This window comes from Canis lupus, chromosome 37 (genome assembly GCF_003254725.2).
Source record: "Canis lupus dingo isolate Sandy chromosome 37, ASM325472v2, whole genome shotgun sequence".
NCBI lineage: Eukaryota > Metazoa > Chordata > Mammalia > Carnivora > Canidae > Canis > Canis lupus.
The window spans coordinates 6158826-6180682 of record NC_064279.1 but is presented as its reverse complement, the minus strand read 5'-3'; the positions used below and the strand labels follow the sequence as shown (position 1 = coordinate 6180682).

The 21857-nt window shown below is 44.4% G+C and overlaps 2 protein-coding genes and 1 long non-coding RNA gene across 4 annotated transcripts in view; 2 read left to right on the top strand and 1 right to left on the bottom strand.

Moving 5' to 3' along the window:
* Positions 1–1197: 1197 nt before the first annotated feature.
* On the bottom strand, positions 1198–9853 carry LOC112656682 (uncharacterized). The gene is made up of 3 exons (XR_003134580.3): positions 5021–9853; positions 1761–1811; positions 1198–1370 (listed from the first exon to the last, which is right to left on the bottom strand). It is a non-coding gene; the product is annotated as an uncharacterized LOC112656682 (long non-coding RNA).
* A 1758-nt stretch (positions 9854–11611) lies between these two features.
* On the top strand, positions 11612–13750 carry LOC125754469 (uncharacterized). The gene is made up of 2 exons (XM_049106444.1): positions 11612–11739; positions 11926–13750. The coding sequence occupies exons 1-2, from the start codon at positions 11612–11614 to the stop codon at positions 13748–13750; spliced, it is 1953 nt and encodes a 650-aa protein (XP_048962401.1).
* The window catches only part of STK17B (serine/threonine kinase 17b), a 28940-nt gene continuing 20310 nt past the window's right edge, over positions 13228–21857 (top strand). The window contains exons 1-2 of one of the 2 annotated variants that reach the window (XM_025441771.3): positions 13228–13453; positions 21319–21484. In XM_025441771.3, coding sequence (XP_025297556.1) covers positions 21363–21484 — 122 coding nt within the window. In that variant the 5' untranslated portion in view covers positions 13228–13453; positions 21319–21362. Of the gene's footprint in view, positions 13454–18494; positions 18651–21318; positions 21485–21857 lie in introns of those variants that run through there. The other variant, XM_025441770.3, reaches the window with a different exon arrangement.

Below are 21857 nucleotides of genomic sequence, written 5' to 3'. Positions count from 1 at the left end.
AAAGCTTGTGTGGTGTTCATGCCTTTTTAAAGCACTCTGTAAAACAAGATACTCTCAAATGTGTTAGAACATTTCTGTTTTGATTGGCTCAGAACTGTTAGAGGTACTTGCAATGATTTATAATGAACTAAGCACATGGCATGGCGTCATCACTCATTCTCTTCAGAGCCTCTTGCCCATTTTATAGAAATTGCATAACTGGGAAGTAACACAATGAAAATCTTACATTCTGCTGGTTAAATGTTAGATCACAATTCCAAAATCTAGGTAAAAGTTTATGGCTAGAGTAAAAGGCCAACACTTACTTTTTTCATCTTTCAAAATGCTAAGCTTTTAATTTATTTATGTAGTTACTTGTTTTCTGTAGCAGATAAAGCAAAAGGTAAGCTTATTTCACTTTTTCTTTCCTTCAGTTAACCTTGGTTTGTGGAATTCCAGAGAGACTAACGTTAAAATAAATCAAGATGTATAACTACAGCCCTTAACTCAGAAACCAGTTTTTGGTATGATTGGTCAGAGTGATCAATGCAAGCAATTAAGCATCGCTGGGTGATTGAAGCTGCAAAGGAACGTATTTAAAGGATATTGTGGAGCTCACAGAAGACCGAGCTGGGCTGGAGAACCAGGTCAGGACAAGATAACCAGGAATAATATCCAAAATCATGTCCATGGATTTTCAGCTGAAGACACCACTACTGTTACCAGATGGGATTCTAGGCTGCAATTTGTGCTTTTTAGACCACGAACAGGAGACAAAGGAGAGACCATAAGAAGTAGCACTTCCAGGCCCTGATTTCCCTGCCACTTCCGCTTCTGTCACTGAGTTGCTCCTGGCTTCCGTCTCACTTGCTCCAAATTGAGGCTTATGTGTATACAGGTGGTTGATAGAACCTAAAGTAACTGCTCCTGCCCTAGCTGCAAGTAAGGCTGGGAAGGTGCATATTTGGCACTTCCACTTGCGTAGATGCAAAAGGTGAGAAGTTCTCATACCACTGAAGGGTTCACGATATGATGTGTCCATGAACACCTATGTCTCAAAGCTGAAAGAGCAAACTGGTCCCTACGATTAGGCCAATAGTTCTCAATCTTTCTAGTTCTCAACTTTCTCTACTCGGAAATTACTAAGAAACTCAAGGAATTTTTATTTATGTGGGTTGCATGTATCAGTTTTCATCATATTACAAATTAAAAGAGAAATTTAATTTCTTAAGATTTTATTTATTTATTCATGAGAGACAGAGAGAGAGAGAGAGGCAGAGGAAGAAGCAGGATCCATGCAGGGAGCCTGACGTGGGACTTGATCCCAGGTCTCTAGGATTAGGCCCTGGGCCGAAGGCAGGCGCTAAACCGCTGAGCCACCCGGACTGCCCCTAAAAGAGAAATTTAAAAAGTATTTATTAATTCTTTTTTTTAAAGATTTTTATTTATTTATTCATGAGAGACACAGAGAGAGAGAGGCAGAGACACAGACAGAGGGAGAAGCAGGCCCCCTGCAAGGGACCCGATGTGGGACTCGATGCCAGACCCCAGGATCATGTCCTGAGCCTAAGGCAGACGCTCAACCACTGAGCCACCCAGATGTCCCTATTTATTAACTCATTGAAGATAACAATTATGTGTTAACATAAATGACATGCTTTATGAAAAATTGCCATATTAAACAAAATAAAAGATAATTATATGAGTGGCATTGTTTTACATCTTTGTAATCTAATTTCTGTCTTAATAAAAAACAGATATGGGCAGATATGAGAACATACCTGCTTCTGTAGAAGACACATTCTGTAGCCTCAGGAAAACAGAATCATACACTTGCAAGAGAATAAGAGTGAAAAAGGTAAATGTCATCTCAATATTGTTATGAAAATAATTTTGACTTAAAGCGTTCTCTAAAAAGGTGTAGGGTCTCCCTACCACAGTTTGAGACTTGCTAGATGAAAGCTTCACTTTGTGATGGAAATTAGATGGTATATAGTATATTGACAGACACAATTCTTGAGATCCCTTTCTGCATTCCTGTTACATATATTTTTATCCAAGACTTGGAAATTTTGCTCAGAGGTTGACAGGATTGGGCCTGCATCAAATTACTAATATGATTGTATTCTGCATAGACTTCAAAAATAATGGCAGAACTGTATTTTGGTTATTTGTTTTTAAGACTTTATTTATTAGAGGGAGAGATAGAGAGAATCTCAAGCAGACTCCCTGCTGAGCAGAGTCCAACACAGGGCTTAACCTCATGACCCTGAGATCATGACCTGAGCCAAAATCAAGAGTTGGATGCTTAACCGACTGAGCCACTCAGGCGCCCCTGTATCCTGGTTATTTTATGGATTTATCCTCTCCTTTGATCTCAAAGATTATTTCTGGCTTTAGTTTCTGATTCTATAACTCTAAATATGGATATTTTAACCAATGACAGAGTCATTCATTCTTTTAAACATTTTTTAAATTTTAGAATAAAATAAAACTATTTTAGAATAGTTTATATTTACAGAATTATTGCAAAGATACTACAGAGACTACCCCAAAACCAGTTTCCCCTAGCAATATCTTACATTAGTAGGGTACATTTGCCCTAATTAATGAACTGATATTTATTAGCTGATATTAATTCATATGGTTAACTAAAGTTCATACTTTATTCGGTTATTGTTCAATGTCATTTTTCTATTCCAAGCTCCCATTCAGGATACCACAGCTAGTCATCACATTGCCTTAGATTCCACTTGATTTTGACTGTTTCTCAGACTTGCCGTGTTTTTGATGACCTTAACAATTTAAGGAGACCAGGCCTGATATTTTGTAGGATGTCTCTCAATTGGGATTTGTCTGATGTTTTTCTCATGGGTGAATGGGCGTCATGGGTTTTGAGGAGGATGATGACAGAGGCAAAGTATCATTCTCTTTATATCATATCAAGGGTAGGGGTTATTAATGACTTGGCATTATTTGTTAACCTTGATCACCTGGCTTGAGGTAGGTGAGTGTCAGAAGTTTTTCGCTGTAAAGTTACCTTTTTCCCCACCTTCCCACAGTGTCCTTTTTGGAAGACTGTCACTATGCATAGCCCACACTTAAGGAGGGAGGATTCACTGCACCAACCTGAAGAGTAGCTATATAAGTTATTAATAATTCTTCTGTAGGGAAGATTTTATTTATTTATTTATTTATTTATTTATTCAATCATTTTTAAATATTTGTATGTACTCATACACACCTCTGTTACTCTTTGGTCTATCATCCAATATGACTTTATGAATTTAATGCAGTTTCTCAAATTGTCCCAGCTTTAGCCACTGGGACCTCTTTCAGTTGGCTTCTGGGTCCCTTTGACATATCCCCATCAGTGTATGGTGGTTTTGTTTGTTTGTTGAAGTTTCCTCTTTCTGGCATTACACAATGTTCCAGGCCCATCTCTATGTTTCCTTCCCCATTCCTAGAAACATCAATTGTTCCAGGGAGCTTTGGTTCCTTTTGTTGGAGACTGGTATTGGAAACCAAGGCCTGAGTGGTAGTTGTGCATATTGCTACTCTCATTGCTTCTACATGCTCTGACACATATCTATACATGTTTATAAATATTTCTCAATGTAAACATTTGCATCTATATTAAGTTTAACATTGTTCATACCAATGTCTCTAACTTTAATCCATTGGCACATGGATCATTCTAGCCCCCTCCTCTTGCAACTGTTATATATTTGTAAGGTTTTTAAATTTTATTTATTTATTTATTATTTTTTTAAAGATTTTATTTACTTATTTCTGAGAATACACAGAGAGGAGAGAGAGAAGCAGAGACACAGGCAGAGGGAGAAGCAGGCGCCATGCAAGGAGCCTGACATGGGACTCGATCCGGGGTCTCCAGGATCAGGCCCTGGGCTGAAGGCAGGCACTAAACCGCTGAGCCACCCGGGCTGCCCAGTTTTTAATTTTATAAAATTTAAAAAAAAAATTTAAGACTTTATTTATTCCTGAGAGACACACACAGAGAGAGAGGCAGAGGGAGAAGCAGGCTCCATGCAGGGAGCCTGCTGCGGAACTCGATCCCGGGACTCTGGGATCATGTCCTGGGCTGAAGGCAGGCGCTAAACCACTGAGGCACCCAGGGATCCCCTATATTTGTAAGGTTTTTTAAAAGTGAAAAAAATTTTGGAATGATAGTTGTGAGAGGAAACAAAAAAATGAAAAGATCAGGGATTCCAGGAGGTAAGGTGAATTAAACACCCAAGAATCCTCTACTCTGTTGTTGATAACCACAGTTAGTAAATCCCCAGTTAGTAAAAGGCCAGATAGTAGAAGGTGAGCTTGGATCCTGGCTAGACTAGTTACTACTCCACTAGTGATTCAGATTATTTAACTCCCCTGTCCCTTAGTTTTCTTTCTTTGAAGGAGGAAAACTTGGCACTTTGCTCATAGGAGTGTGAGGATTAAATGAGTAAACACAAATAGCACATTTAGAGCAATTCTAGGCTCATTATTTATGAGCTACCGTTAGTCATACCCTGTGGGGTATATTATCATTTGCATTTTACGGGTGAAAAACACAGAGACATGAAGATACTATAACCAGCTCAAGGTCTCACAGCTAGTAAATTACAGACCCCTTCCTCCCCATAATATGTGCCCTTTAAAGTATTTCTAAACGGTTTTATACTTACCTCTCTTTTTGTGAAAATGAAATAGCTATGAAATGCTATTCCATATATCTAAAGCTATAGCGAAACCTCAAGGGGGCTTTGAAGACCCCCAGTGTTAGGGGTGTTGTGATAATCATTAATGTTACCATTTCCCAAATTACCAACACCAACACTTTTGTGCCATCAATCAGCTAGTGGAGTAGATTGGCCTCTCAATGCTCATGCTGTCACCTTAAGCCAGTTGAGGCAAGAGCCATTCCCAACAAGGGTGTTGATAGAGGTTAAAAGTTGGCTCTTCCTTATCTATACCAATTGCTGCCTGTTGTAAGAAGACTGACTAATGGAGCGTTCCTGGAGGCCTTACTATGTCTTACCTGCTGTGTGCTCTGGGACATCAGGTCACCATTCATGGAATATGCCATTGGTAGAGGGGGTTTCCTAGGAGAACAAAAAGAAAGGAGATTTTGGGAGGAGAACTAGCAGACATTTATTTACTCAAATCAAATAAATGACAACTTTACACCCTACATTTATTTCTTTGTTCTACTCAATACCTACACTTCCTTTTAAACACTAGTGACTCCAATTTCTTGATCGCACACAGCTCTGGATGTCGTCAACATTTGCTGACTCTACAGCTTCACTTTGAACTTGGGTGCTGGGTGCGTCCACCAGGTGGATGCTGAAGGCAGAAGCAGCCACCTCCCTCTCCCCTTTCCTTATCACCGACTTTACCATATTTTTGCCCTAATTATTTCTCTTGGCATCAGTCATAAGAGGTGAGAAAAACCGTAAGTGTCTTATAAAGTCATTAGACACACATTCATTTAGGACCTACTATATCTCAAGCATTTTGCTAGTCACCAGGTGCAGTAGTGAGCCAGACATATGTATATGTCTCTCTCTTGGGAGAGCCTGGAGGCCCCTGGAAAATACCAACAGCTCACGAACCGAGGCCTTACCCTTGTCCAACAATGTACTCCGTGTGCACTATCATATTTAAACCTCAGAGAAGTAGCTCTTATTTTTATTATCCTCATTTTACAGATGAGGAAACTGAGGGCTGCCACAGTCACACAACTGGAACTGGGCTGAACTGAGACACGAATGCAGGTCTGCCTGGTGTCACACACTTAACCATGCATACATCCTCTCTTTCACAGCTAACATGAGGCAGGACCGCAGGGCTCTGTTCAAGGCTGGGGGGTATCAGCTCTTCTACGACTTTGCTGCAGTTTTTACTGAATACTTTGATTTGCAAATATAAGGGATTCTCTGAAGCACAACGTTAAGCAAATTGTGTAGACAGCTGGCAGAGGACAGCTGTGGACCAAAACATGTGGCCGGATGCTCTGGGGAAGGGCAGGAGGGATGTGCAGTGAGGCAGCTCCAAGGGGGGACAGGCCGAGGTGAGAGGGATTGACAGATTAAACCACCTAGACCCCAGACCAAGTGGAAGGAGCCCCGAGGTCACCTAGAGCGCACTGTCTTTATCAGGTTAGCAAGTACCTAGGATATAAGAATGTTTTCCTTCGCCCACATCATGCAAATGATTATTCAAATAAATTTAAAAATCTGGATTTTTTCCCCCTGAAATATGGCTGATATAATGACATATAAAGACATCAGGACTGAGGATCAGGAGACCTAAACTCTTGTCCAGATATGCACCAACTAGTTCACTCGTGTGCTCTTCCATTAGCCCCTTCACGTCTCTCACTCTGGGTGGCCTCCCTTTTCAAACAAAGGAATTGGGCTACTGAGCCTTGTGGATTTTTGAAGTTTCCAATTGCTCTGATGCTATGATTTATTGAGCACCTCCACTGTGCCTAGTGTCACATTAAACAATTTGTAGAAGCAATTAGAAGACGCATTTCTAGCTCGCTGGACCTGTGTTGTCCAGTACAGCAGCCTCCAACCACATGCAGCTACGGAGCCCTTGAAATGGGGCTGATATGACTGAATCGCAATTGTATTTCATTTTCATTAAATTTGAATTAAGAAGCCGCTACTGCTTTCAGTTACTGAAAACTTTTATGTTTGAAACAACAGGGATATGATCTTTCTTTTTCCAACAGTAAATTTTGTGCAATCTAAATACCATGTTTCCAGTGAAATTTTGGTATCCAAATTGGAAGGTGTGGTATAAAATACACTGAATTTAAGACAATATGGGGGGAAAAGGGTTGTAAAATATCTCATTAATGATTTCATATTTGGGGCATCTGGGTGGCTCAGCGGTTGAGCGTCTGCCTTCGGCTCGGGGCATGATCCTGGGGTCCTGGGATTGAGTCCCATACTGGGCTCCCCGCAGGGAGCCTGCTTCTCCCTCTCCTGTGTCTCTACCTCTCTCTCTGTGTGTTTCTCACACAGAATATGGCTGTGTGAGAAAATCAGATTCTGATTTTGTTTTGAATAAATAACCAAAATCTTAAAAAAAATAATTTCATATTGATTACCTGTTGACATGACAATATTTTGGATATACTGGGTTAAGTGAAATATATCATTAACATTCATCTGACCTGTTTTTCTTTTAAAATGTACCTTGTAGGACATTTAAAATAACGTGTGGCTTGCACGACATTTCTTTTGGATGGCTTTGGAAATTTATACTCTACAAACTGTGGTGTGGTGGGTGGTTTGATTGGCGACTAGATCATCAGTCATAGGTTCTTTGGGGAAAAGAATAGTATCACCCAGTACCAGTCTGAGTCATTACTCTCATCAGAAGAGACTTGCCCCCAGTTAACCTTGCTGGCAGGGTTTGTTTTAAGAGCCAGGGGCTGTGAGGATTCTGTGGTCCCCAGTGCTGCCGAAACTGGGGTGCACTGTAAGCACCGTGGATAAAGCACTGTGACTTACCCACCCGAGTACACCCAGCACTCCTGCCTCTATGTGGACCAGCTTGTGTCCATTCAGCCTGAGGACCCCTGTTGAGTGGAGGTTTGAGTCAAGCCCCTTCAGAGCCTGTTGCTCCCCACTTCCATCTGGCTGCCTTTCTCCTGGCCAACATTTCCTGGTTAATTCAGCTGGAGACAGGTAGTTGTGTCTGTCCTTTCCACATGGGTTACACCATAGGATCTTGACACGAAAGTAAGGCTTTCTTCAGACAGAGCATATGTGAAGGGCACGGTTGTCGAATTCGGGCCTTCTTCACTGTGTAAAATGCCACCCTCCTCCGCATCTAGAGGGAATAAATGTGCTATCAGGGAGGCTGTGTCCAGATATCTCTGGTCACTATGTGTTCAGAATGTGGTGACAGATCCGGTGTGCTTAGGGAGGGTCACTTTCCCTGGGCACAATGTGGTGAATATCGTGGCTTGAACAGAAAGGACCACCAGCCCCGGTCACATATACTGATCCATTTGCAGACACCTGGAAGGACCACTGTGTTAGTCCTCTAGAGCTGCCGTGACAAATGCCTCAGGACGGATGGCTTAAACAAGTTTATTATCTCACAGTTCTGCAGGTTAGAAGGCCAAGACTAAGATGTCAGCAGGTTTAGTTTCTTCTGAGGTCTCTCTCCTTGGCTTGCAGATGACCGCTTTCTCACCGCGTCCTCACATGGTCATCCCTCAGGCCGTGTTGTAATTTCTCTTTTTAAAATTATTTTTTAAATCAAGACTTAATTGACAGGTAATATTATTATATTAATTTCAGGCATACAAATCATAATTTGATATATATTGCAAAGTAATCACCACAATAAGTCTAGTTAACATCTGTCACCTTACATAGTTAGATTTTTTTTTTAGTGATAAGAACTTTTAAGATCTGTTTTCTTAGCACCTTTCAAATATGCATCACAGTATTGTTTTTTAAAAGATATTTATTTATGTAAGACAGAGGAGCCGGGGGGAGGAGGGCAGGGAGAAGGAGCAGAGGGAGAGGGAGAAGCAGGAAACCTGCCAAGCGGCTCCATCCCAGGAGCCTGAGACCCCAACCTGAGCCAAAGGCAGGTGCTTGACTGACTGAGCCACGCAGGTGCCCCTGCAATACAGTATTATCAACTGTACTCATCATGCTGTACATTACATTTCCTTAATTATTTTATATCTGGAAGTTTCTACCTTTTGACCCTCTTCACCCATTTCTACCACCTCCCTCACCCCTCATCTCTGGAAACCACCAATCTTGTTTATCTGTGAGCTTGGTGTTATAGTTTGTTTTGCTTTTAATTCCACATACAAGTGGGATTATTATTCCTTTATTACTATTATTAATAAATAAAAGGAATTATTCATTTTTATGGCCGAATAATATTACATTGTATGTGCATCGCAATTTCTTTATCCATTCATCCACTGATGGACAGTTTGGTTGTTTCCATATCTGGGCTACTGTAAATAATGCTGCAGTGGACATGGGAATGCAAATATCTTTTTTGTTTTTTAAATATTAAAAATTTTTTATTTTTAATTAATTTATTTATTTTGCATATATCTTTCTGAGTTGATGTTTTCGTTTCCTTTGGATAAATACTCAGAAGTGGGATTACTGGATCATATAGTAGTTATATTTTAATTTTTTGAGGAACCTACATACTTTTCTGTAATGGCTGCACCAATTTACATAGTGTGCACAGGTTCCCCTTTCCCCACATCTTCACCAAAACTTGCTTTTTTTTTTTTGTCTTTTTGGTAATCACCATTCTGAGAGGTATGAGGTGACATTTCATTGTGGTTTCAATTTACATTTCCCTGATGATTAGTGATGTTGAGCATCGTTTCATTTATTTGTTGGCCACCTGTATGACCTCTTTAGGAAAATGTCTTTTCGGATCTACTGCCCATTTTAAAATCAGATTGTATTTTGCTATGAGTTTGTATGAGCTTTTTATATATTTTGAATGTTAAATATACCAGATATATGATTTGCAAGTATTTCTTTCCGTTTCAGTAGGCTGTCTTTTCGTTTTCTTGTTGGTGTAATCTCTTCATCTTGGATTACCTCTCACCTGTATAATCTCATTTTACCTTATCTCTTTAAAGACCTTATCTCCAAATACAGTCACGTTCTGAGGTTCTAGGGGTTAGGACTTCAACATATGAATTTGGCAGGTACACAGCCCATAGCAACCACCATCCTTGGTCAGTATGTGGCATTTGAAGATTGACTTAATGAACTGTGTGGTCAGACACAATGCCCACAAAATGACCATTAGGTCACATGAAGATTTCCTACTCAAGGGAATAAAAACAAGACATGCACCTTTGAAAAGGCTATGAATGAACCTGGGGATCCCTGGTGGCTCAGTGGTTTGGCGCCTGTCTTTGGTCCAGGGCGCAATCCTGGAGTCCCGGGATTGAGTCCCACGTCGGGCTCCTGGCATGGAGCCTGCTTCTCTCTCCTCCTGTGTCTCTGCCTCTCTCTCTCTCTATGTTTATCATAAATAAATAGATAAATATTAAAAAAAAAAAAGAAAAGGCTATGAATGACTTTAAGTAAATGTGATTGGATGGAGGGACATAAGTGACTCCTGAACTTTATTGCAAGGCCACAGATGGTACAGTCTGTTCCTCAGCACCAGGAATTCCTTGTTACTTGAACCACAGTGCCCGAGGCCAAACAAGTGTAGTTGAATGTCCTTAGGATAACGCCTTTGGATAGCTAAATCCTGGCTGGCAAACCTGACATCAGGTACAAGGGTTAACAATCTATTTAGGGGCATAAGAGAAACATAAGGAACACATATACTGTGAACTCTGCACCAAGCGGTGTAGGGCAAACAGGTGGGTCAGGCTGAGAGCGGAAAAAAGAAATCAGCAAAGATTTCTGATTTCTGCAGAGTGTAGGTAGCCCTTCTTAACATTGGAAATTGCTGATGAGGCGGATGGTGAAAATCTGGAGCCCAGGCAGGGGCAGTAAATGCAAGATATGAAAAGATCCTCTAGAAGCTGATTGGTTAGAGCCCAGGGCTTGTGAGCAATGAGGGCTGCTTTAAAGCAGTGGTGGAGGAAGGTCTGCCTCTAGGTGTGAAGTGATTGTGGGACTGGGTTAGTGACAGATGAGAAGGCAGATTGATGTTTGTGGAGATTAAGAGCTGGCAATTGATCAAATGCTGTAATTGAGGAGCTCTAGCATTACACACACACACACACACACAAACACCCCAAATCATCACGATGATGTAGTCCCGAGATTCCTACAGATTACTGGTTCCAGTGCTGGTACTGAGACCTCTGGGATGCCACCCCAGTGTTCATAACAGCAAAGATGGGAAGAGTCTCATTGGTTTGTGAACTCTTAGATGATGATAGTTGAAAAGTCCATTTCAGCATGCAGGTTTTTTGGGTTTTTTTCTTTCCCATTTTTTTTTTTTCTTTCCCATCTTCACTGTAGACTTCTCTAGTCATGTCAATTGTTAGCAACAAGGAGAGATGTAAGCAATATTCTCCAAGTGACACATTGGACCGGGATGAATCAGTTAAGTAACAACAAGCCGACTTCATTAAATGATTATGAGGCATTTTATGCATTTATCTTAAGAAAAATACAGTATAGAAAGTCAACAGATGGCTTCATGGGAATTTTCTTGGCTTACTGGCCTAGAACAAGAAACTCTCCTCTTTAAATGTTGACTGGGGGGCACCTGGGCGGCCCTGTCCATTAAGCAGTTTACTCTTGATTTCTGCACAGGTCATGATCTCAGGGTCTTTGGATGGAGTCTCGTGTTGGGCTCGGCGCTCAGCGGGGAGGCTCCTTGAGGAGTCCCTCTCCCTCTGCCCCTTCTCACGCTAGCGCTCTCTGAGTAAAATAAATAAATCTTAAATAAGTAAGTGAATGTTGATTGAATGTTACAGGCTTTTGAAAAAGAACTGTTTCTCTCTCAATATATTTCCCTGTAATCTTCTACAATGACTATAAATATGCTCTGCAACCCATCCTAGATCATATATGCATTTGACAAATTCAGTTGTGTCTCGCACAGAACTTGCAGCCTTTTCCGTTCTCTTCAAGGCATGACAGATCCTGACTGGTTGCTCTGGGCTTCCATCTCTTCCACGGCCCCCTGCGTGCGTCCTCCAGACCTTCCTCACCGGCCTTCAGCCGCGCCTCAGGACGCAGGGTCCCCCAGCGAACTCCAGTGGTGGGGCTCAGCCTCCAGGAGTCCCCACGTGCTGTCGAGACTTCCAAGTTGAGCAGAGTGGGTGCCCACGTGCAGGGCGGGTTCATGTCACAGGGAAAATGAAAACAAGTCTTTGGGAGGCACAGACCTTTGGGAATGAGTGAGCAGCTGGGACTCAGGAGGAAGACCGTATTTCCTCCTCTCCAGGCTGCACGTACTCACGCCTCGCGGACTGACCGCTCTGGGCGCAGGCCCGGTGCACCCGGGCGGCCGTGGAGCCCTGCGCAACGCCCTGGCGGCCCCGCCCGTCTCAGCCCCCGGCCCGCAACTTGCCCCGGCGCCCCCAGGTGCTCCGCCGCCCCGCCCCCCCCCCCGCGCAGGCCACACCCCCGGCGCCCCCAGGTGCTCCGCCGCCCCGCCTCCACTGCAGGCCCCACCCCCCGGCGCCCCCAGCTGCTCCGCCGCCCCGCCCCCACTGCAGGCCCCACCCCCCGGCGCCCCCAGCTGCTCCGCCGCCCCACCCCCACTGCAGGCCACACCCCCCGGCGCCCCCAGGTGCTCCGCCGCCCCGCCCCCCCCCGCGCAGGCCACACCCCCGGCGCCCCCAGGTGCTCCGCCGCCCCGCCCCCCGCACTGCAGGCCCCACCCCCCGGCGCCCCCAGCTGCTCCGCCGCCCCGCCTCCACGTGCAGGCCACACCCCAGCGCCCCCAGGTGCTCGGCCGCCCCGCCCCCCCGCGCAGGCCATACCCCCGGCGCCCGCACCTCCTCCGCCGCCCCGCCCCTACTGCAGGCCACCACCCCCCTCCGGCGCCCCCAGGTGCTCCGCCGCCCCGCCCCCACGCGCAGGCCACACCCCCGGCGCCCGCACCTGCTCGGCCGCCCCGCCCCCACGCGCAGGCCACCCCCCCGGCGCCCCCAGGTGTTCCGCCGCCCCGCCTCCACGTGCAGGCCACACCCCCGGCGCCCCCAGGTGCTCCGCCGCCCCGCCTCCATGCGCAGGCCACACCCCCCGGCGCTCGCACCTGCTCCGCCGCCCCGCCCCCACTGCAGGCCACACCCCCGGCGCCCCCAGGTGCTCCGCCGCCCCGCCTCCATGCGCAGGCCACACCCCCCGGCGCTCGCACCTGCTCCGCCGCCCCGCCCCCACGTGCAGGCCACACCCCCGGCGCCCCCAGGTGCTCCGCCGCCCCGCCCCCCCCACGTGCAGGCCACACCCCCCGGCGCTCGCACCTGCTCCGCCGCCCCGCCCCCCACGTGCAGGCCACACCCCCGGCGCCCGCACCTGCTCCGCCGCCCCGCCCCGCCTCGCCCCGCAGCCCAGGCCACGGCCTCCCGCGGCTCGGGGTCTCCCCAGCCCCGCCCCTCAGCACGCGCCGCGCCCGGCGCCCCGCCCCGCCCGTCACGTGGCCGCCCCTCCCCCGGCGCGCTCTCGGATTGGCTCCCCCGGCCGAGGGGGCGGGGCCTAGCGTGCAGCCCGGCCCCGCAGCGCGGCTGCAGTTTTCAAACCTCAACTGCGAGTCGGGCCGCCGGGAGCCGCGGTCGCCGGGAGCCGCCCGCCGGGGAACGGGTCCAGCTGCGGGCCGTGGCGCCGAAGAGGACGAGGGGCGCCGCCACCGCGGAGCGCCGGGCGCCTCGGCGGGCCGGAGCTGGAGGAGCCGTGCGCTGGCCGCCGGCGTGCGGCGGGACGGGAGCCCCTCGGAGGGGCCGCCCGGGAGGAGCGGCTGCGGCCCGAGGGTCAGTGTCCCCCGCCTCGCGCGACCGCGGGCCTGGTCCCGCCGCGCCGTCGGGGCTCGGGCTGCGCACCCGGCCTCCCTGCGTGTCCCCGGAGCCCCGACCCCGGCCGGCGCGGCCCTGCGGCTGCAGCCCTGCCTCGCTGGCTCCCGGGGTCGCGCCCCCCTCCGCGCCGCGTCCGCGCGGTCCTCGGGCCGCCGGTCCTCGCCGGGGGTGGGCACGGGCCGCTGCCTTCCCCGCGGAGGGTTCGCGCTGGCCTTGCGGGGGAACTCGGGGCCCCGCTCGCGGGCGGTGCTGTGAAGGCGGCGGCATCGGGGGCAGCCCGGGGCGTGACCTCGGGTCCCGGATCGGGCCCGCGGCGCGCTCCCCGTGCCCGCGTGTCGCCTCCCTCGCTGGGTCTCCAAGGGTAAGTCAGGAAAATCTTTAAAAAAAAAAAAAGAAAAAGAAAAGAAAGGCATCGGATGGAGAAGACGGACTGCAGTGGTCTCGGGCCACGGGCCGCCCGGTGCGGCTGGGTGACGGCGGCCCGGACCCCCCGCCCTCCTGTGCTCGTGGGGGGCGCTTGGGGTTCGCGGCGGCGGCGGGGAGGGGGGAGGGGAGGGGGGAGGGGGAGGAGGGGGCCGGCACGTGTGCGGGCGGGTCTCCACCGCGTCACGGCCGCTCTGTGGCCCGCGGAACGTTTACCTGCGGGGCCGCGGAGGGGCCCACCTGGCGGCGCTGCCCGCGTGGCGGCCGCCCTGGACCTGCGCACCCTGCGCCCCGCGCCCTCCCCCGGCTGCCTGGGCGAGCGCTGCGGCCCTGGGGATCCGGACCTGGGACCGGGCCATGCGGACCCGGCCCTGAGGAGCCCACCTCCCTGGGGACCCGGCCCTGGGGATCTGGCCCTGGGGGTCCGCCGCCCTGGGGACCCGGCCGTGGGGAGCCCACCGTCTTGGGGAGCCCACCTCCCTAGGGTCCCACCTCCCTGGGGAGCCCACCTCCCTGGGGAGCCCATCTCCCTGGGGATCTGGCCATGGGGAGCCTGGCCTTGGGGAGCCCACCGTCTTGGGGAGCCCACCTCCCTAAGGTTCCACCTCCCTGGGGGCCCACCTCCCTGGGGAGCCCATCTCCCTGGGGATCTGGCCATGGGGAGCCTGGCCTTGGGGAGCCCACCGTCTTGGGGAGCCCACCTCCCTAAGGTTCCACCTCCCTGGGGGCCCACCTCCCTGGGGAGCCCATCTCCCTGGGGATCTGGCCATGGGGAGCCTGGCCCTGGGGACCCAGCCATGGGGACCCGACCCTAGGACCTGGCCATGGGGAGCCTGGCCCTGGGATCTGGCCATCAGGAGCCTGGCCCTGGGGACCCAGCCGTGGGGAGCCCACCTCCCTGGGGGCCCACCGCGAGAGCACAGGTCTATCCAAGGGAAAGGTCATCGGCCTGCTTCCTCACTGACACACTGTTTTATTGTCTTGTACTAAACCGTCCCGAAGTAGTTTTTAACTACTTCCAGTATTTGTTTCATAAACACTAAGCCGCGCGTTATCTGTAGAGCTTTGTACTTTTGAAAAAGTTGGTCAGTAAAAGCAGTGCCCTCATTTAAGACCTCGCTTCTTCCCCTCTCCTCCTTCTGTGAGATGTTTCTTTCTTCTTTTTTTCTTTTTCACAGTTTCTAATATCTTAATAAGTGGAGGGATTAATAGCTGCTTTATCTGCGAGCTACATAACATGCAGCTTAGGTCATTTTCTAAATGATGGGTCTAAAATTGAAGTGAAGTATATTTACATGGCAGTATATTTAATTTTTGAAAGTAGAACTTGTGTTGTAGTCGTTTTATTGTAGAGATCTTATTTACTTGAGGTTGGCAGGTGAAAGCAAAGGGGAAGGGGCAGAGGGAGAAGGAGAAGCAGATTCCCTGCCTGCTGGGGAGGCCAGGGTGGGAACTGGCTCCCAGGACCCTGGGATTGTTACCTGAGATGAAAGCAGAGGCTTCGCCTGCAAAGCCACCCAGGCACCCTCTTGTGTAGTGATTTTAAAGTCGTTCTGATTTGTGTGTGGACAGAATGGTTGTAGTTGCTCTTGGACTCTGAATAGTGAATTACAATTTGGTTAAGATAGAATCAGTTTTTAGGAAACTCAAGTGTGGACTAATTGATCACTGTCTTAGCACATTAATAACAAATCTGAAGAAGATACAGGCATTTTATGGCATGTTTCTGGTCAAACATCTTTATTTTTATGTTACCAGTTAAGTAAAAATGTAAATGTATTTGAAACCTTTGTTTTGAAGCTGTTGGATTTGATGATTAAGAGAGAATACCCTTATCACAAATTTCCTGTTGTATGCAAGGGACCCAATTTAAAACCCATGAATCAAGGAAATCAATCCTAACACTTTCACTAAATCCTAAAATTGCCTGAAAATTGTATGTCTCTTATCTTGTAGTGTATATTTCCTGTATATAAGATTGTCAGCTAAGCACAGTGCTCCTAGATTTACTGCTTCTAAAAGATTTTGACTGATCCTTGTTTGATTTTTTTTTTTTTTAAGAATTCTTTTGCATTCTGTGGGTATTGATTGTGCCAGAAACATTCACAGTCATTTTTATACTCCCTTTCCACTTGGGAAAACTTTAAATGTTTCAGTTGCTTTAGTTTTCCACCATATTGGTGACAAAATTCTATGATTTTATTTCTAAGTAGTTTATATTCTATGATAGACTATTTTCAAAGGTTATTTCTTTGAATACTTCAGTTAACAAATGTACCTATAAATTAAGTTACAAATGCATATTTTTAAATATGTTGTGACATTGCAATTTTTTTGATTTTTTAAAATTTATTTATTCATGAGAGAGACAGAGAGAGAGAGAGAGAGGCAGAGACCCAGACAGAGGGAGAAGCAGACTCCATGCAGGGAGCCCCAGGTGGGTCCTGGGTCTTTAGGATCACGCCCTGGGCTGAAGGCGGTGCTAAACCGCTGAGCCACTGGGGCTGCCCAGGCCTGGGGTTGTTACCTGGAACTTCAGCCCTTGGGTTGTGTACACTGGCCTGGTTTGGTCGGGTACAGTCAGTTAGCTGGCTTCCTTTCGTGATTTTCAAAGGATAAAATTCTTGACTTATTCTTTCTATTCAATCTTTAGAAACAAACAAACAAAACCTATTATTAGAATACAGTTAGAAGAAGAAATACAGTCTCTTTCTTGAAATTGAAAATCATCTCCATCCGTATCCTTTACGGTATCCCAATACCTTTACTTCTAGTCAGTGACTAAAAATGGATTCTTCTGCTATACTAGCAGAAAATTCTTTATTTTGATGAATGCTCAATAAATAAATATCCAGTTCCTCTGTTTCTTTTCTTTTTTTTTCTTTTCTTTTCTTTTTTTTTTTTTTGTTTTGTTTTTTGAAGTTCCTCTGTTTCTTAGGAAAAACTTGGTGGCTACAAAATGCTGACTTAGAAAGAGGCAGTTGTTTCCCTGTAATCTTGTGCCTTGCTTTGTTTGCCATTGCTTTTTGAATTTACTTCATGATGCTAATGATGCAGATTTGTCAGTCCTTACCAGGACAAATATCTGAATTACCTGAATGCAGTAGCTTTTAAAATATTGATATTATTAGCCGGAGTAGGTATTCACCTAAAAACAGGTGGTCACCTAGTCTGGAACGACAGGTAAATACAAAACAAATGGTCTGTTGGTATTTACATTACAATATATGATAAAATAATTTTATCCGTGTTTCTAGGCTTTATGGCTATCCTGTTTAGAACTGAAATTCTGTAATAGCAGTTTAGAGTATTTATTTAGCCAAATATTGATTAAGCAGAGATTAAGCTGCTTGAAGCTCCAATATTATAATATCAAGATAGATCTCAAGTTTTGCTAAGCCCTTGAAGATATGAGATGCACCTAGAAATTCTTGTTGCTGTATATGATAATCCTTATAGTTCAGTTCGTCAAACATTAAAAAAAATCCTACTGGGTGCCAGGCACTGTGCTGGGAATTTAGACACAAAAGCACATGTTACTGCCCTTTAGACACTAAAGAGAATTGCAGTCTAACATGTTACATGTTGAAGAGGTTTGTCAAGGGTCCTCCTGTTCCTCTTGTTTGAAAAGTAAAGGAGAGGCATTTAACCAACCTGGGTTTTAGCAAAGCTTTGTGGGTGAGGTGACCTTCTATGTCAAGATATGAAGGGTATATGAGAAGACTTAGCCTTTTAAGGAAAAGTATAAAGAACATTTCAGACTGAAAAATATAACAGACATGTGAAGGCAAAAAAAAAAAAAAAGAATGTGGCAGGAAATGATGCTGGTATGTACCTGGCCTCAGAGGCTTTTGTGTGTCATGCAGTAGGGCTTTAGCTTATAGGTAGTGGGTAACTAATGATGGGATCAAAGCAGACTATTTTTAATTCAACCAACCTACAACCAAGTAAACCTTTAATGTGTAAAATATATTTTGCTATTGCAAATGGATAAGTCTCTGCATTTAGAGTCTAGTCGTATATATTCACAGCCACCTTTTTTTTTTTTTTTTTTTTTTTACCCAAAGGCATTTGCTAATTGTTTGCCCATTATTAAAATAGTACCTGCTTAGTGTAGATACTTTAAATACTAGGAAAGTATAAATACTGCCATATTGCCACCACCCAAAGATAACCACTATTAACATTTTGCTTTAGTTTTCCAATCTTTTCTTCTATTTGCTTTTATGTTTTTGCCACAAAATTATCACAGTGTATATACTTTTTGTGTCTTCCTTTTTTCACTTAATATTATAGGAGCTAAAAATATTCTTTGAAAGCATGATTTTTGAATATGTAGTTTCCTATTATTTAGGTATATTTAAATACTTTTTGGACTTTGGGGTTCATTCATTCAATGAGTTTGTTTTTTTCATTATTATAAATAATATTTTACTGAGCATAAATCTTCATTACATTTAAGATCCATATTGACTCTTTGGAAACTTGAGAGCAGAAAATTCTTACTCATAAAATTAGTTCTGCTAGAGTTCTTATGAATAGATCACTTTGTAGCTGATATATTACAGCATAAGATAAACATCTTAGATTCTAGAATCTAGGTGAGGTGAACATCTCAGAATCCAGAGCCTATACTTTGTCTCTATGATTGAACTTGACATGTCCTTATATTTCCCAAGGCCTGATTGATGGACAGTGTTGGGAATGAGCTCAGTTTATATCCGTGATACAGGTACATCCCTTCTTTCTGTATAAATGTACAACTCATAAGCAGGCATGTTTATAGACTTCTAAATTTAGGGAAAAAAACCTGTAAAAGCCCAAAGATGACCTGAAAAAAAAATAGATTGAGCATAGAAATTGGTAAACATTTTGATTTTTCTGAGAGGAATATGTGACCAATGTGATTGAGTGCCATCAGAACTAAGAAAGTATACAGGTTATCAAAACATAGTAAAAAAAAAAAAAAAAGAATCTTAAGAGTTAAGTTTAAGCTAACCTGGGATGAGAGTTTTGTATTATGGAAACAGTGCAACTACTTAACAGTAGCCAGGGAAGATACAGAGAGTATCTTTGGGTAGAATATTAACAATATTTCCTCTCTGAACAATCATGATACACTCTTCCTGACCAGCACTGTACCAGTGTCATTCTGCATGAGTAGATCATATTTTGATTTTAATCCATAGAGCTATGCAAGATAGATTCTATTATAATCCATACTTTAGAGGAAGCAGAATTGAAGCTTTCCTCACCAGATCAGAGAAATGCAAAATAAATCACAAAATTTCCTTTCCCTTCATCACACTAGAGTAGCCAAAATTAAAGGCCTGAATGGGATGCATGTTGGCAAGGAAATGATAAGCTCTCCTAGCCAGTGCTAGTGGGAATATAACCTGGGGAGGGAAAGAAAGGACCAACTTCAGCTGTGTCTATGATGTCTTACTTATTTTTAATTTAAACGAAATATGACAAAGCAATAAGATCGAAAGAGTGAGTGTTTATTAGGATATTTGTATCCCTTTGTAGACATTTGAAGTATTTCTTTCTTTTCTTTATTTTTAAAGTAGCTATGTTCATTTCCCACACAGCCATAACAAAGTACTGCAGATCAGGTGACTTAAATAACAAAGTTATTTTCTCATAATTCTGGACAGTAACAATTTAAGATCATGGTGTTGGCAGGGTTGATTTCTTCTGAGGCCTTTCTCTATGGCTTCTAGATGTCCTTCTTCTCCCTATGTCTTCACACGGTTTTCCATCTCTGTGTTTTTGTGGCCTAATCACTTTTTATAAGGACACCAGTCCTGTTGGATTCGGGCTTACCCTAGTGACCTCATTTTTAACTTAATTACTGCTTTAAAGGCCCTAATTCCCAATATAGTCACCCTCTGAGGTACTGGGGGCTAGGACTTCAGCGGGTGAATTTTGTTTTTGTTTTTGTTTCTGTTTTTCAGTGGGTGAATTTTGAAGGGAGGGACACAATTGGTCCATAACAGTAGTGAAGTTAAATAATTTAGTTAAGATCTCATAGCTGGTATGGATAAATGGGATTTAGACCCAGATGTGATTTACTCCAAATGTTATTTTCAGAATACTACGCTGCAACCCTTACACTATAGAAATGTATACCAAAACTAGTTAGGTCTCTGTTTCTCCAAAGACCAACAGATTTAGAGAAAAAAATCTTGTTGACTTAAGAACAAAACCAAGAATATGTGGAAACTGAAAACACTGAGTTCTTATCACACTGTTATTAAATTGAATATAACTGACATTTGAATTTAGGAAGATAAAGAACAGTACATGTCAAGTAGGAAATAAGTGGAAGAAAAATGTGGCAGAGAAAGAACAAAAGCCTAGGGGGTTATTGAAAGAGGGTGCTAGAAGAACGATACTGGATCTTTTGTTAGATACACATAGGTGGAAGTCCTGACTATTATAAAATATATAATCTACAATTATTATATGAATTTAATTAATATGAAGTGGTGGTTTTGTTGTTAAAACTGAATACATGTAAATATCACAAAGTTGCAGATAAATATGAGTTCAAGATCATAGAATTGTAGAATAAGGCTTCATATATAGTCAGTAACTTATCCAACAACATTATGGAGCTCTCTGTTCTCCCAAAAGAAAAAAACTCTTAAGACCTATCAAAGTCTGAATTTAATACTGAAATGTAGGTAGTCTGTGAACCAAGTTCTATTTCTTATTGTCATTCAGAAGTCAGTTACATAACTCACAAAATGTGAATTCACCACCAAATTTGGCCATGTAAAATTAAATTTTTTTTGAAGATTTTATTTATTCATGAGAGACACACATGAGAGAGAGAGAGAGGTGCAGAGACGCAAGCAGAGAGAGAAGCAGGCTCAATTCAGGGAGCCTGATGTGGGACTCGATCCCGGGTCTCCTGGACAACGCCCTGGGCCAAAGGCGGCACTAAACCGCTGAGCCACCTGGGCTGCCCTAAAATTAAATTTAAAACGAATAATCATCATTTTGCTATGTTAAAATCTTGTTATGTGAAGATATAACTTTAAAGAATGAGAGTTTAAAAATGAAATTGAGTGTATTAAAATTTTATTACAACTTTTTAAAAAATTTGGAAAGTCTTGAGGATTTTTATAGTAGCTTTCTTCTGAAATAAAGTCAGTAACTTAGTTCAAATACCATAGAAATAATAGAATGGATGTGTGTGCTTTCTTTTTTTTTTTCCTTATGAGTAGAATGTGCTGTTTAAATCTTTTTTTCTTTTTCGGTTGTATCTTACAGCTATATTTGGAGCTGTAAAATGTAATGTACATCCTGTCTGTCTGAGATAACATCTTTTTTTTTTCTACTTAATTGCATTTAGGTTATATCCTGTATCTTTTTTTTTTTTTTTAACATAGGTAAAAATAAGTGATTAAAGAACCATACCTGGGAGTCATCTAACATGTCGAGGAGAAGATTTGATTGCCGAAGTATTTCAGGCTTGCTAACTACAACTCCTCAAACTCCAATGAAAATGGAAAACTTTAATAATTTTTATACACTTACATCTAAAGAGCTGGGAAGGTAAGGAAATTTTATAATGTGTGTGCTGTTTCTGGGTCTATAGTTCTATAAAATTCACTTGATCATTAAAAAAATGATTAGAAAGTCATCATCTCTGCTCTTATTAGAAGGGTCTACTCTTAACTGACTTGGAAATCAAATCTTAGAGAGTTAGTGAGTTTATAAGATAATATCCCACCTAGATTCAGGGCCCTGATAGGAGATCCGGGCTCTTATTTGATGCTGTGCATGGCAACAGAGAGCTTAGCATGGTGGACTGCCAAGTCCAAATCAGGGCTCTGTCATTTCCAAACTTTGTAACCTCGATTACATTTTTGTACCTCTTAATGCTATTTTCCTCACCAGAGAAGTTGGGAGGAAGATAATTGTATCT

What these genes read in the sequence shown, in the direction of transcription:
- LOC125754469 (XM_049106444.1), top strand. Translation starts at nt 11,612, where the DNA reads ATGACAGATCCTGACTGGTTGCTCTGGGCTTCCATCTCTTCCACGGCC. An exon ending in TCCCCCAGCGAACTCCAGTG is followed by an intron (nt 11,740 to 11,925) that starts GTGGGGCTCAGC and finishes CCTCCTCTCCAG; the next exon opens with GCTGCACGTACTCACGCCTC.